Below are 14371 nucleotides of genomic sequence, written 5' to 3'. Positions count from 1 at the left end.
ATACACGCTTGGTTAACCACCCCCTTTCCCGACGTATTCTGGCTTCCTTTCGATAATCATTTACTCAATCCCTATTTCAATCTCCGCCTACCCAAATATTTGGACGTCAATAACGCAATTTTCCAACTCAGCTTTTCGTCGACGTCGGACTTGAGCCCACCCTACTCGTGGTTCAAATCCTAATTTCAACCTAGATTCCTAGGAATCGCTTTACCCTAATCTACTTGGCGGAGACTACTTTCGCCTCTTCCCTTACCCCTAAATTTTTAATTGTCTTCCAGTACTATAATGCCCTTCCCAGTTTCTTCCCTCCTTCTACTCGTTTCCCTTTCTCACTATTTCAACATTGCCCTTATTCTCATCAAACACTCTTTCGGGAAAGATAAACCTCATTTTAACCTTGTGAATAATCCCTTCTTTAGTCTTAAGTTGGGACCTCGAAGCACTTCAAAAACTGTTCTCACATTTCCCCCCCTTCCCCCCTCTCAATACATCTTTTTTCCGTCACGTTTTGCTGCGGCCTAGACTCCTATCAATAGCGCAAATCAGAATCTACCCCTAGAAGTAGATTTTATTTCAAAATATATATCGTCCTAAAGCAACAGTTGAGATGTGAATTGTATCAGATGGCTCCGGACTTACCCCGGATTTAGAGAGCCTTGGTGATTAGACTGCTGCGCCTTGCCCCGCTTGACAAAATCGGAACAAATAAACATCGAGTTGAGAAAGAATAAGCGAAAGAGAGAGGCTCCCAGAAACCATTCTAGGGAACAGTTTGGACCCACATCTGCCTACGATGTCTACTAGTTATTCACACGACACTCTGCCCATCTCCTGCATCTGCCCAGTCCTTGAGGCTTGAATTCCAAATACTAAGTGCCAGCACACTGAGTTGCCCCATACTTTAATACAGATTGATAAGACGAAGGGTGGAACGGCGACTATTGCCTGCAGGCCTGACCTGGGGACTGCAAGGTCCCTATTTGGGTGCCTGTAGCTGCAACGCCAAGGATCATATCTACTCTCATGGCTAGGGTCATATGTGACGTCCGGAATTCGAAATTCATGCAGGCGTTCGGGAAGATAATACTCTAGCGGCGCATCTTTCGATCCGGCTAGTCTTTTACACAGGGCTGTAGGGCGAGCCAAAGCTTAATAATACAAAGGGCACAGGGATTTGCATTCCGCCAAAGCGGGGTTGGCTAGGGGGGCTCAAACCGTATGCAAGTTGATTATATATCTACTCTAGCCCCATAAGACCTTATATATCGCTATATATACTATGGCTCCTAGTATTCCGGGGTTTCGAGAGCTCCGGGCGGGAAGCTTGAAGGCGAAGGATCTGTCTGCTATATCGAGATGTGAAGCTAGCTAGTTAACTCGAGCGCCGATATTTGCGGGTTTCCGAGCTCCTAGCTAGTATATGCGTGTCAGCCTATTTTTTTGCAGTCGAAGCCGTTGAAATCCGTCTGTCCCGTAAGCGTCGATCGTACGACTAAGGCATGCTCTAATCCTCAAGCTTTCAGACCACTATGATAATTCCATAATCCCTTGGCCTTGCAGTCGCACATGTAGTTTTGAACTTAGCTATAGGTGCCAAGGTAACCTTCATATATGCATATCGATTTCTTCTCGTATTAAATTGTGCGTTATTGATCCGAAAAACTTCGAGCGATTAATATATCAGGCAGACTTGAGAAAGAAAACGCCTGGCGAGAGACGGAAGTTCGCGGTTGATTATATTTGTTTCCCCTCAGTTGGCCCTAGACCTTGTCGACATCAGCCAATCAAACGTTGGACAAACTTTATCAAACGCTTGCCTGGGGTCTGAATTGCAAATACAACAGCCCTTCTGCACAATACGATGGGAAACACGGGAAAGAGGCTCTAAATCTCCGACAGGGAAGGGATTCTGCAAGCGAGGGAATCTTTCCCAAGATCCAATGGTACATGTACTCTGACTGAAACTCGAATGGAAAAAGAAACGGTGGAGTTCGATCTGTAACGCCCATATGTACAACCCTGTCAGTAAGCTTAGGCCTGCAGATGCGGCATTGCGCATTTATGTCCCTCGGTTCGAACCTGGTTATCTGGTTCGTCGGTTTTGTCCTATTATGAAAAATTTTACATCATATCATGGAGATTTGATCATATCGGGATATCCTCGAAATTATTAGTTCAGCGCAGTGACCGCTTGCTGACTTCAGTCATGATGCGAATTCGAGATAACTTGTGGCGCCCAATAAGATCCGAGTGATGGTATCGACGGAATCCCTTCGAAGCTCGAAGGGCTTCTAGAGGGCTCGAGGGGCTCACGCCTTGCAGGGTTCACCGACATCACCTCGAAGATTCGGCCGCATAGCGGGAGCTGCGGCAGGTTCCCAATTTAGTGACATTCGCCCAATCGGGTATAGTCTCGTACCGCGGAACCAACATCACCCACAACAAAAACAACACATTGCGCAAGCCACATTTTTCGCGGGATCAGAAGCAAAGGATTATAAAGGTATTTTCGAGGTTAGCGCATCGCACTAAGGGGTTGAAGGCAAAAAAAATGGGGCATGCCCAGAAACCTAAATATGCGTAAGGCGAATCATGTGTTAGCCTCGCAGTTGTCGGAGTTAGCTAATTCTTCAAGACGACAGAACTCTGATTCATGACATAGACTTAAGGTTGGCTAAGAGGCTCCACAAGCCCTACGGCGGGAGTGTCGACGCACTCGACGGGATTTACATGTATGTACCTCGCTTTGAATTTCCAACGCGTTCTGTACAAGCGAAAGGTTTCAAAATGACTAATAGGGCGAATGCGGCTGCAGATCTTCCTTGACGGGGACGGCATCCCCAGTCTAGGCGTGCCTTCTGACGTCTGCATATGATGAAGGTCTACCGATTTAGACTGACAAAGGACCCCGAGCATCTGGCCACTGATTCGTGAGGATTCTGCCTGCCAGGGTGTGCAATAAACCCTGTAGCTTTGCTATAGGCTGCAATTCTGATAGGTCGGGTTTGAAGTCTCACGATCCTTATCGCTCCCGCTATTTCTTCGCGACCTGCCTGGGGGCATCGACAGATTTGGTAGGAGATTGACGGAGCCCCTCAGTTGAAGAAAACAGGTTTTTCTCTCTCTATTCAATTGAGGCTCTCTTGGCCGTTGAGGTTGGGGCGGTAGGTCTGTGCCCTTGCGGACAGCTGGCTGGAAGAATGGCCAATAGTTCCGGATCTAGAGTGGGGCCTCAAGTTTCGGAGTGCCTCGGGGTATGGTTCTGAAAATGGGGATTCTTGTTTGTGACAACTGTTCTATTTCGAACGGGGTGAAATCTCGAAAACGTATCTCGTGGCAGATTACGGATGATTATCCGAGAAACTCGGCCTCTTTTCAAGTTAATCGCTAGATAAATTAATTTGCTAAATTACTTTGCTAAAGCCCTTTGCTAAGACTGACCAAATTTCCAAACAATAAACAAATATAAGAATATGTAATAAAACAAATTTATTCTTCCATTTTCCCGTATACTCATAGCATATATCCTGCATCGCCAGTTTCCTTTCTAATGCCAAAACCACTCAAACGCCATTGTTGTACTGCAAAAAAGTGACAAAACGCTGAAAATGTTGCTCAAAATGTTGCGCTTAAAACAAAAAAAGCCAAAATAAAGGGATTAATGACCAACTCATGCCAAAATACTGTTGAAAATCCCAGGAAATTACACCCTTCATCCGTTTCTTCATGAACCTGGCAGTTTAATGTGCCACTAAAACAAAACAATTACAATTCCTGCTGTGCCCAACTAAACTTGACGCCCTGAGTTTCTAAACCAATTCTAACGACTGGCGCTAGCGTGAAGTCGTTCAAGTTTCTTATGTTTCTTGCTCTTTTCCTTATGATTACGCAACGCGTCTGGTCTTCCGAAACTCTGGCCGCAAAGGGTGCACTCCTCTCTTGGCTCTTTCCCTTCGTGCTGGAATCTGCAATGTCGTAGGAAATTATTGTAGGTTTGTACTCTCGTGTTGCAAATACCTCCTCCCGGAAGCTCGATGACACAAGCCTTACTCTCTGCATTCCAACCATGAACGTGACCCTCCTCTTCGTCCGACCGACTAAGTCTCCGAGGTCGACGGCCGGGCGAGCGGTCACTTCGTCGTCGTAGAAGTGCTGATTGTGGCCGTTCATCGCCGGTAACTGGGGCGAGGTGGAGTGGGCTTGAAGTGTGGGCGTAGATGTCATCGTAGGCACCCGACTGCGCGTCAAAGAAGGTTGGGGTAAGTTGACCATAGATCGGTGGGGAAACCGATGAGAGAGTTCCCCGCTGGAGACTCTCAGATGGGAAGTAGTGTTCTGGGAAATAAGAATCTTGTGGAGGTGGAGAGACTGTGAAGTCTAGTCCGGCGGATGCCTTTAAACATTTTCATTAGCTAGAGTTTTTGTTTACAGGAAAATAGTATATACTTACGGAATCCCCATATTGCGAATTCATAAGCCGATCCATATCAGATGAGAGCATTGCTGTATCATAGCCTGCAAAGTCGCTTGAAGTAGCTCCCATCGATGATCCCCACATTTGTGCTTCGAGGCTGGCAGAACTTGTCGGCCGCGAGATTTGTTGGTAGCTCGAGGACCGTCTATTGTCAGAAACCGCATAGGCTTCCAAGAAATTCAGATTCCCTAATTTAAGTCGGCTGTTAGTTTCAAGATTTCTATAAACGGTCAAGGTAAATGCGTACTTTTCATGAGCATCTTGAATAGGTCTAAGAAGAGACCTTGCTGAAGACTCTCCCGACCTATCTGGTTGGAAGGTGGCGAACTCATAACGGCCGTTGACTCTGGCCAAAGTCTTGCGAGGAGGGCAAGAACACTTTGATGGTTCCACTTCTCGGCATATCTTGTCCACTGTAGAAGCTCATGCTCAAGCATCGACATATCTGGTCGACTCAGGGGTTCAATGCGATTGAAAAGAACCCAAAAGAGCAAATGAGCATCGATGATAACATATTCCGGAATCATATCCGAGCACAAAAGTTCCCAAATAGATTGCACCCAGTTTGTCTGGCTATGGGTATAAGATGGAAGATAGCTGTTGGAGCTCACGGAACCCTCAGCGATCAAAGATGCCCGTTTTCTTTGCATTGCTTCGCAGACGTAACGCAATTCCCTCGGGACCATAGGTGTCTTCTCATACCCTTGTGCTGTGAGAATCATGATCCGGGCCACACAGTTGTAAAGTCCTGACAAGGCCGGACCATATTTGCGGAATCCCGCAACTAGTTCTCCAGGACTAACGTTGCTGCTCGACATTGTGATTGTTGGGTGGTATATGTAAAGGGTTGAGTTGGCGAACCGGTTTGGGGTTTGGGGGATCGACGAAGCGGGGATTAATTAAGGGCTAGACAACTTTGAAAGGCGACTTCAAAAAGTAATAAAAGAAAACCCAAGTAGTTTCTGATGAAACTTCAAACTCCACGCTATTTTCGTATGACCTTTGAATTGGTGTGTATAAGAAAATATTCGATATCAAAGGTCGATGCGGATAATTTATAACGTTAGAGTTATATATGTTCTGGAGAGTGGCTTCTTCAATTGCGTTGTGATGTTGTTCCAATAACAGTTGTTTCAGGCCAGTGAGATCGTATCAATTATATCGTCGATTCTTAATTACAAAGCCAAAGAGCCAAGGATAGTTGATGGAATAGAAGGATATTCGCTGGATTATGACTACTGGGGATCGAATCACGGATAACAGGGTTGATTCGTCAGACCCGACATCTAATATAGTCATCAATGAAACGAATCCATTGTTCAATATGCAGGCAGAATAGAGGTGGCCCAGGACAAACGATGTTTTGGGCCCCCAAAATCGCCCCGGCTAGCTTCAAGGTGCGGCAGAAAGCTAAAGCTCGTCAAGTGAACTCGACACATAGCCAAGCTATAGCTAAATGTCCCCGGAGAGTTGGATTAGTCTCCACCGTGGACCCTGGTGGCTTTCCGATCCTACATCCGATGGGGACTAGCATTACGCAGAAAAGTTTTGGGTAATGATGTGCGGTGCCACCGACGTGACATGGATCGCACACGAAGCGCTTGCCGCGATTTTTGGATTTAGATGGAACATCGCCTTTGTGTCTGCTCATCGTGGTACGTGGAGGGGTTTGAGCCTTGCAAAATTGTGCGTCATGACACTTGCCTCATGCCTCATAATGAGGCGCAATTCTGCTAGAAAAAAACAAGAAAAAGCAAATTTCGTCGAGTGTGTATCGCTACAACATAGGAGAGCGATTGTAGATAATTAGTTTAAAAAGAAAAATCGGATGTGGAACGTATCTTTAGGCTCTAGTTGACGAACTAAGCAATTCCAATTTTCTTGGTGACAGTGAGTTTCGTGGAATCTCAAGCTAGTGCAGGGGGCTCTAATGAAGCATCAACATTGGGATTGGTCTGTGCCCTGCCGCGCGCCGTTTCTCGAGGGCAGCTCTGCCACCCGCCGTAGGCTAGAATAGGGAATTTCGATAGTGACTGCGACGATTGAAGGCAGGGGCTGCTATCACCAGATGCAATCGGAAAGTTATGTAAAGAATCTAAGAGCCATGCGTGTCTCAAACAAGTCGCAAGTATGCGGCTCTTCGCTGTGAAGGATCCGTACTTTAAATGTTGACAAATACAACCAGGACTAGGACAGGTGTGACCTTATTCAGTAACCTCGATCTGTATCTTGTCGGTATGCAAGGTAACTCTGTTTTCCCCCCTAAAATGGATGCTGTGAATCAAGAGATAAACGAAAGAAAGAGTAGGCGAAAGGCTAAGAGAAAGAAGAAACTCGCCATTGCCAACCTAAACTGGAACCGAGATAGCTCATTGAGGCTGTTCTGTGATGCTGCTCGCTCGCGTCTCTAAATTAATCAGAGTAAATCGAGGGAAACCAATTAAACTTCACGCCGCAATTCTTGGTAAGCCAACATGTGGACTATTGCATTTCACAGCACATCGGATGTCCCTTGCGAAATGTGCATATACATATGTGCGAAATCTTCGAAATGTTAGGTAAGGCGATATCAAAAACAGTGGACCCGGAAACCCGGGACTGGAATGATTTAGCCAATTCGAATGTCCGAGCTGTCAGAAATGGGATCTTCTGATCCAGCGAGTGACTACCGACTCGGCTATAGCGCACCGTAGCTGAATGCAAATTGGAGATATCAGATGTCGTGGAGAGCCTTACAGCCGTTGGGGGTGGATGTGGAGGATTGGGCTGGGTGTTGAGTCAGCCTTACCTGAAGTAGCACAAACGAATTAGGAAAATGCCAAGGCCCGCAACACTTTCGGCCGGATGAAGTCGCATGGGGAGTGAAGAGTCGTTAATGGTAGGGGTGAGATGCAATGCAGAGGTTTTTTTCGGGAGCAAGCCAAGTTTGGTGGCTGCAGCTTGCATCCAGGGGCTGGAAGTTCCCTGGGTCGAGAGCACAATCGGTCCAATATTAATCGCATGTGCGGCTCGAATAGTTAGGTTGGCGGGTCCCAGGATTTGGTGGTGACAAATACCTTACTTTAGTTTCGAATTTCCAACCTGCATCAAAAAGGCTCTAGCCTAACCGCCTACTCCACACTACCTCTTGGGTTAGTTTCATACGAATCTTTGGATATTAGTTCGTTCGAACGAACAAGGAATCATAATACGGAGAGTACTTAGTAAAATTGGAACCCGAAAAACTTTGATTAAAATGCCGCAGAATCAATCATATCACACAACTTTAAAGCTTTGTGGACCCTACTAGCTAGTATACTTAGGTTTGTTGGTGGTCAGATGGATATCCAAATACGGCATTGCATTGTGACGCGTTGCAATTGAAATCGAACAAGAATTATAACATTTTAACAACAGCGTGTAGCATCATGATCACGGAAGGTTCGCTGAACACTGTTTGGGTCGCAAAGCTAACTAGGATTCGGAACTCATCGACTACCAATTACAATCAGCGAAAAAATTCGAAAATAGGCAATGCATGATGCTACCCCCCGTAATGCGACGTCCCATACGTGCTACGAGTGAAGAGGCAGACACATGAAAATCGCATATCTCGCCGATGAAAAACTTGCCCCTGAATAATATAAGGCTCTATGGTTGCCTTGATTTTGTAGTTACAATCGGTGCTATTATTTGGTAACCTGGAGAGTCTTCCTGATGAAATATCGGGATCTTACTTGGATTCCTAGCCCTTGTAATATCAAATGTAAATGCGGTTTCAGAAGTATCAGGTGTACACCGCAGCGACATCATAGCTTATAAGGATCTAGATATACACTTAAGCATATGTAGCATCATTATGATAAAGCAAGGGGATTAATTCAGATTTAGCCAAGGCTTTCTAGACAAAGCCTTGGAAATCTCGAGAATTCCAAAACGCCAGGCTACCAGAAGTTCTAGGACTCACTTATATTCGAATAGTCGATCCGTAGCGGGGATTATAGTCCTTGCCAGAAAGCCAGATAGTTCGCTACAGTTACTCAACTAAATAGGTGATTTTGGTCGATGCGCATGGCGCCTGAACTAGGTACCCGGAAAACAGATGCATAGCTAGAAGTTTTGAGAAGAGAAAGGTAGTAGGCCTAAGGCGTAGCTGTGTCCGCGATTTTAGATGCGAAGCAACATATGTAGCATCGCGCTTGCATTTGGAACGGTTTCTATCCCGAAGCTAAGTCAGCTGTATTTGATATCAATTGACGTCCAAGGCATCATCCGCCCGGGACTATCTCATGCCGGTTGTGGCTATCGATAATCAACTCGGGGCCTCGATGGGAATTTCGTAACAATAGTGGGTCGGTCTTGAACTAGTCACTCATGCATTTCCCCAGCCTAAAAAAGTTACTGGCAATAGGTTACTGCTGGTCCGCGTATTCATATATGCATAGTACTTACGGAGTCGCAGGATCACCCCAAAAAACAAAACAGAGTCGAAGTCCGCCTCAAACTTAGGGTCAATGTTGTCCCGATCTCAAGATCGGATATTCAAAAGAGACAAGGATAGAGGAGTCACTCTTCTATCTTCTCTTGTTCCTTTTTTTTTTTTTTTTTTTTTTTTTTTGTAAAATACATTCTCGTAGACGGAACAGCCTTGGGGGACGCGTCAACCAGGAAGACTCATGTCGGAGCCTTCAGGATCGCTTCAATTGTGGTATTTTCTGCGTTGTGTTGTCGATGGCTCTTTCACTGTTGCGGCCAGAGTCGGAATGCATTTGACCTTCTGCATCCTTGGACAGGACAGGACCCTTACTTGACCACGGTGGATGCTTTGTCGAGTAATTCTCACAGGCTTCTGACCTGACTTGATTCGCAACCTCGCCCACTGGTTAATACACGATGGCTTGTTCAAATCGGGTCCGGATCTTCCGACTGAGATAATCGAATCCAAAACCTCTCATCATCATCCAGCGACCGTTGCCCGAAAGTGCTGACCTAAAGTTCTCACGTCTTATCCGGCTGACCATCATACACGATCAAAATGACAGTCGCAGGAACAACATCTGAGCCGGGCAATGAAGACCCGATCGAAGTAGCCTTCCGAGATGTTCCGTGGGCTCTTCTGTGCATTCTCACAAGCTACTTCCTACTCTATCTCGCGAACTACTACTCTCTTGCCCGGAATGGGGCTCAGTACATATTTTGGAGCCTTTTGACGATAGTTGCAGTCATATTCTCGCACTTTTATGCAACGGTGGACTGCAGGCCTTTCTTATCGTTAAGAAATTGTGCTCGTATGTGAAATACCCGATTTACTTTGAATTTATACGGAGGAAGATCCCTATTGAATTTAAATTTGTGGTAGTGAACGATTGATTTCATGCTAACGATTTAATTATATTTTTCTCTTAGTTTTCTGTTGCATCATGAAATGCCTCGACATGTTGTTCCGTCACTTCCAAGGCACATCGTTGGTATGGAGATTGCCCAACACGGAGGCCAAGCCTCCGCCACTCTATCAACAGGCCTTCTGGATGACCCTGGAACTGCGATATGAGGATTTTGTACCAAACCCGATTCGTCTTAAGTTGCCGGCTCCCTTCCACGAACCGACGCAGCTTCTTTATCATACGATATTTTATATTATAATTGCATATGGACCCCTTCCTCAATCTTGGGCGCCTGTGAAGGCAATAAAGTTACTCTTACAGATCTATATTCTTTGGACATCAGCACACCTGCCGTTTCGACTATCAAATACAGCGCCTTTCTTCGCCCCACTATACAAAGCCGACTCGCTTGTGGATTTCTGGAATGGCAACGTCTGGCATGTTGCATTCCAATCACCATGCCAAAGTATGGCTTACTCTCCCGTGCAAACGATACTTAAAAGTATCGGCATACCAAAGCCTTTAGCAAGAGGCTGTGGTGTGATTGCTGCATTCACGCTGATGGGTATCTTTCATGCATACATCGGATGGTCGGTAATGAGAAATGTTGCAGAAGGCTGGACGAAAGTTGTCGGGTTCTTCGTTATGAATGGAGCTGCAACAGTTGTCGAGGATTTGATATGGGGGAAGAGAAAAAACTGGGTAAGAACGCTTCTTGCATGGGTATTTGAGATATCTCTCGCGAGTTGGGCGGTGAGTGGTGTGGAATTCCCTTATGAGCTGTGGCTAGTGCATGATCCGAGATTTTGCCATGTTGTGGTTTTTTAGGGGTGAGTGTCGACCCCTTTGCTTGCCCCTTTTCGAAATATTTGGTTTTCGTCGAAAGAGACATAGAAAAATATACCCAAATGGTGGCATAGATCTATGACGGTTATAGATCCCGGATATCCAAAAGACTTTGAGTTTTAATGCTTGTAGATATTCCCTCTCCTTCTTCAATAGCGGCCACAGAAACAGCCAAACAAACTGCGCCAAAGACTCCTTCTCTGTGGTTTCGCATGTCCCATGCTTTGCATCGTCGGGAACTGTACTGTTCTGGCGGATCCGTTATATGGGACATAAGGTTTCCAGTTATGTCCTCGTCCTTGAACATATTCGTTGAACGTCTTGTATCCAAATTCAGGTTTTGGAGGGGGAGGAGGAGGAGGAGGTCCAACTGGCGGAGGAAATTCGATAGAGCCGTACCTTGGAAGTCGAATGTCTGGTTTATATCCATATTCAGATCGGGGGCATATGTAAGGAATAGAGTTGTCGGATCCAGATGAGTTCGAGTACCTCCTAGGATCTATGAATACACCGCCCCACCAAACTTGCCCCGGATGAGCTTGTATCATCTCTGGCGTCGGTGGCACCAACCGCTCCATCGACATGTTGTCTTAAAACCTTTAAGAAAAGGGCGGAAACCGGAATATTTAAATGTTTGAAATAAATACGATCTCGACCCACCCCTGTAAGGTTTGGTTTATCCTTTTTCTTTTTTTCACCTTTCTAGAAAGAATAGAGTGCAATCACAAGCCTTAAGTATCAATGTATACTATTGTTTGCACTTTGTTAGGCAGCTTGTTGTGAATCGGGAAGGCGGAAGCGCATGTGATGGGTTTTGTGATGTGAAGTGTGATAGAAGAGTGTAAGTGGTTAGCACGGTGGCGTTCCGTAGAGGGACAGAGTACCCCTCTATTTATTAGAATAATCATTTTGTAGAAATTATTGTCTTTCCGAAGTATCATATCTGGCAACCTGTCGACGTTTTTAACAGAGTGATCAACGGCGGTCCCTTTGAGATCACAAAGATCGGATCAGATTAGCCTTGGTTTAGGATCAGATAAGCGGGATAACTCTGCGCGCTGTGTTGCTCTGCGCGGGTTCGGGCTTGTGTAACATAGGTATCTTTGCTGTGGGGCCTGCGCCTCGCCCTGCACCGTGGTCGGGTCAGATATGCGGATACGGACCCGCAGACTAGGGCACGGTGTATTATTGGAGCTTCGGTCTCGAAAGGTTTTTTATTTATTTTTTTTGTTAAAAAAATTCCATTCGAATTCGTTTTTTCCGATTACATAAAATGTTCGAAGGTCTGGGTGTACATGTACATCGCTCGAAACCTACAGAACTTAAAAAGGCAAATGCAGCACACGATATTTTCCGGATACATTCACATGTCTGCATAGCTGACCGGCGTCCCGTAAATTTATGCTTCCGATATCGATATCAATGCATCTTGCAGAGGCTTGATCCCAGTTAGAACACTTTGATATCAAAACCCCGCATTAAGTGGATTTAATATATACTTAGGTATTTAATCCAGCTTCCTGATCGTTAGGTAATCATATTCTATAGCTCGACGTTAACTATTCTTTAGAATCCGATTAACTTGATCAAGTCCGTATTACTGTTGAACAGATATGTTAATACATATTTATCGTTCTTCTAGACCCCGTCCGGAAGGAGAGTATATGGGATGGACCCACTTGGTCAATTAGAGAACAGGGCGAAAATTATGATAGAGACCCTTTTCTTCAAAAAAACAAAAAGAGGTCCAAAAAAAATATTTTCTCACTGCCAGTAACGATATTTCGCAACAACTAAAGATCAGTCTAGACTTAGGTCCAGAAATCCACAATCCAACGAACTTCCGAGGGTTTCGGCTTTTTAAAAGTGTTGCTTCTAGACCTATATATAAGGCGGGATGTCTGTTTCATGGTCAGACAAAAATAATGGATCTACATAGGCAAAACGATCGAGATAAGAGACCTTTAAAAAACAAAGAATCGTCTACTTAAGTATTTAGTTTGGTGCAAATGTCGAATCCGGGTGACCGTTCTTGAATCAGAATGTGGATCCGAGTAACAGAGGTGTTAGCCGAAAACTTGGGCTTTCTCTTTTCGATAAAGCTCGAAATCTACGCCGTCCGTAGAATCTCTTTTAGGAAAACTTGTTTCTTTTTTTTCCCATGGTGTTCGCAGCCTAATAATGGATAAATTCTGCTGATTTATTGTTGGCAGGGTAGCAATTCCTTACCCTGCATCAATGCGATGTATCTGATCACTTAAGGAAATACAACTTGGCTCTGTTGCCATCATGGAAACCTAAGTTATTTTAGATAATCTGCGATCATCAAGGCCTCCAATAGCGCGGCGTTAACTCTGAGCTTAGCTCTGAACTGTCAATATTGCCGCTTTGCTAAGCTGTGGAACAGGTTTATGTGCGAGACAATCATCTTTGCTAGAATATAAATGCGAACTATTGGCCTAACGATCGCGTCAGAGCGCTCCCTGCTGACCACTGGACGTAATACCATGCAATGAACAATTTTGTTGAGTCAATCAATAACCTAATCTATAATTACAAACTTACAAATTTGCGAACGAGGTCGCAGCTGAGATGAAACCAGATCTCTCAACAGACAGACGTAATCCTAAGTGAAAAGATTTTCGAACCCTACGTATATATGAGTGGCTAGCGGCGTATCCGGCCTGCATTCTGCGCGCTCTAAAATATGATACACGATTCTGATGGTTGTAAATCCTTTAACTGCTAAGACGAACGGCGGGAGGCAGACACGTAGGCAGGATTTGGCTCAACGGCACTCTCCAGCACATAGCTGTAGCGGTGAAGTTGAAGTTCTGCAACCTTTTAATCGTCATTGGGCATAAAGTACACATCAGGATGCGCGCTGCTCCTAGGATCTGATTTATAGATTTTATATATGTGATACCAATCAAGCTATACTCTAGCCTGTACTATTAAGCACCTAATTTTGCTATACTATCCTCAAAACTTTGAATTATTTGTTACTACAGGCATCTGTATTGTTATTTTTATTCTCGCTAACTAGTAGTACATGAAGTTCAATGCCTCTCATGACAATACAAGCACGAGCCACATCCAAGATCTTTAGTATAATACTGAGGCTACCAATATCTGGGCGACCGTCAGTCCCTAGTCGCACAAATATTCGGCCTGTTTCAAATGATTTTATCTATAGGTCCTGCCTAGCGCCTCATAGTCGTCCCACACATAATCAACCGCCACGTCAGTTATATTAAACTTTCCCACGATACATCGGCGGCGTCCCTGCATACGGCTATTTGTCTCTGACCCAAGGCTGCTACTTCTAATGCAAATATACCAATGATTCAATAATTTTCCGGGTGTTAGCTGCATGCATGAATGCTATCGAAAATTTTGATGTAAACGCTGACTTGGCTAGTTATATTATAGGAGTGCTATAGCGCCCCAGAGGCTTGAGAGAGGAAACGAAGTGGACCTATATTAATTCAATTTGTCCGCGTGAGGTTAATAAGTTGAAGGGCACGATGTATATAATCAAACCTAGATGATTTTTTTTGCATTGTCCTTGTGATTATCTTCGGGTCAAACGTGTATGTTTTCCAACTCAAGTTCAGCTAGATTGCTTTAATTCCAAGCGTATTGACAGCGGCAGATTGGCGGGCCTTGCAGCGTAGCATAATAT

General features: G+C 44.9%; 3 protein-coding genes across 3 annotated transcripts; 1 reads left to right on the top strand and 2 right to left on the bottom strand.

Annotated features, from left to right (window-relative positions):
- Positions 1-3823: 3823 nt before the first annotated feature.
- Positions 3824-5295, bottom strand: AOL_s00083g134 (uncharacterized protein; the record flags this gene model as incomplete). The annotated part of the gene is made up of 3 exons (XM_011125313.1): positions 3824-4396; positions 4454-4665; positions 4725-5295. 3 exons carry the CDS (start codon positions 5293-5295, stop codon positions 3824-3826), a joined length of 1356 nt encoding a protein of 451 aa, XP_011123615.1.
- A 4196-nt stretch (positions 5296-9491) lies between these two features.
- On the top strand, positions 9492-10007 carry AOL_s00083g133 (uncharacterized protein; the record flags this gene model as incomplete). The annotated part of the gene is made up of 2 exons (XM_011125312.1): positions 9492-9643; positions 9863-10007. The coding sequence occupies 2 exons, from the start codon at positions 9492-9494 to the stop codon at positions 10005-10007; spliced, it is 297 nt and encodes a 98-aa protein (XP_011123614.1).
- An 828-nt stretch (positions 10008-10835) lies between these two features.
- Positions 10836-11270, bottom strand: AOL_s00083g132 (uncharacterized protein; the record flags this gene model as incomplete). Its single annotated transcript, XM_011125311.1, has 1 exon — positions 10836-11270. The coding sequence occupies one exon, from the start codon at positions 11268-11270 to the stop codon at positions 10836-10838; it is 435 nt and encodes a 144-aa protein (XP_011123613.1).
- Between the last annotated feature and the right edge of the window lie 3101 nt (positions 11271-14371).

The sequence above is a fragment of the Orbilia oligospora genome (assembly GCF_000225545.1).
Source record: "Orbilia oligospora ATCC 24927 unplaced genomic scaffold scaffold00083, whole genome shotgun sequence".
Taxonomy (NCBI): Eukaryota; Fungi; Ascomycota; class Orbiliomycetes; order Orbiliales; family Orbiliaceae; genus Orbilia; species Orbilia oligospora.
Note: the sequence above shows the minus strand (reverse complement) of the source record. Positions and strands in the feature narration are given on the sequence as shown.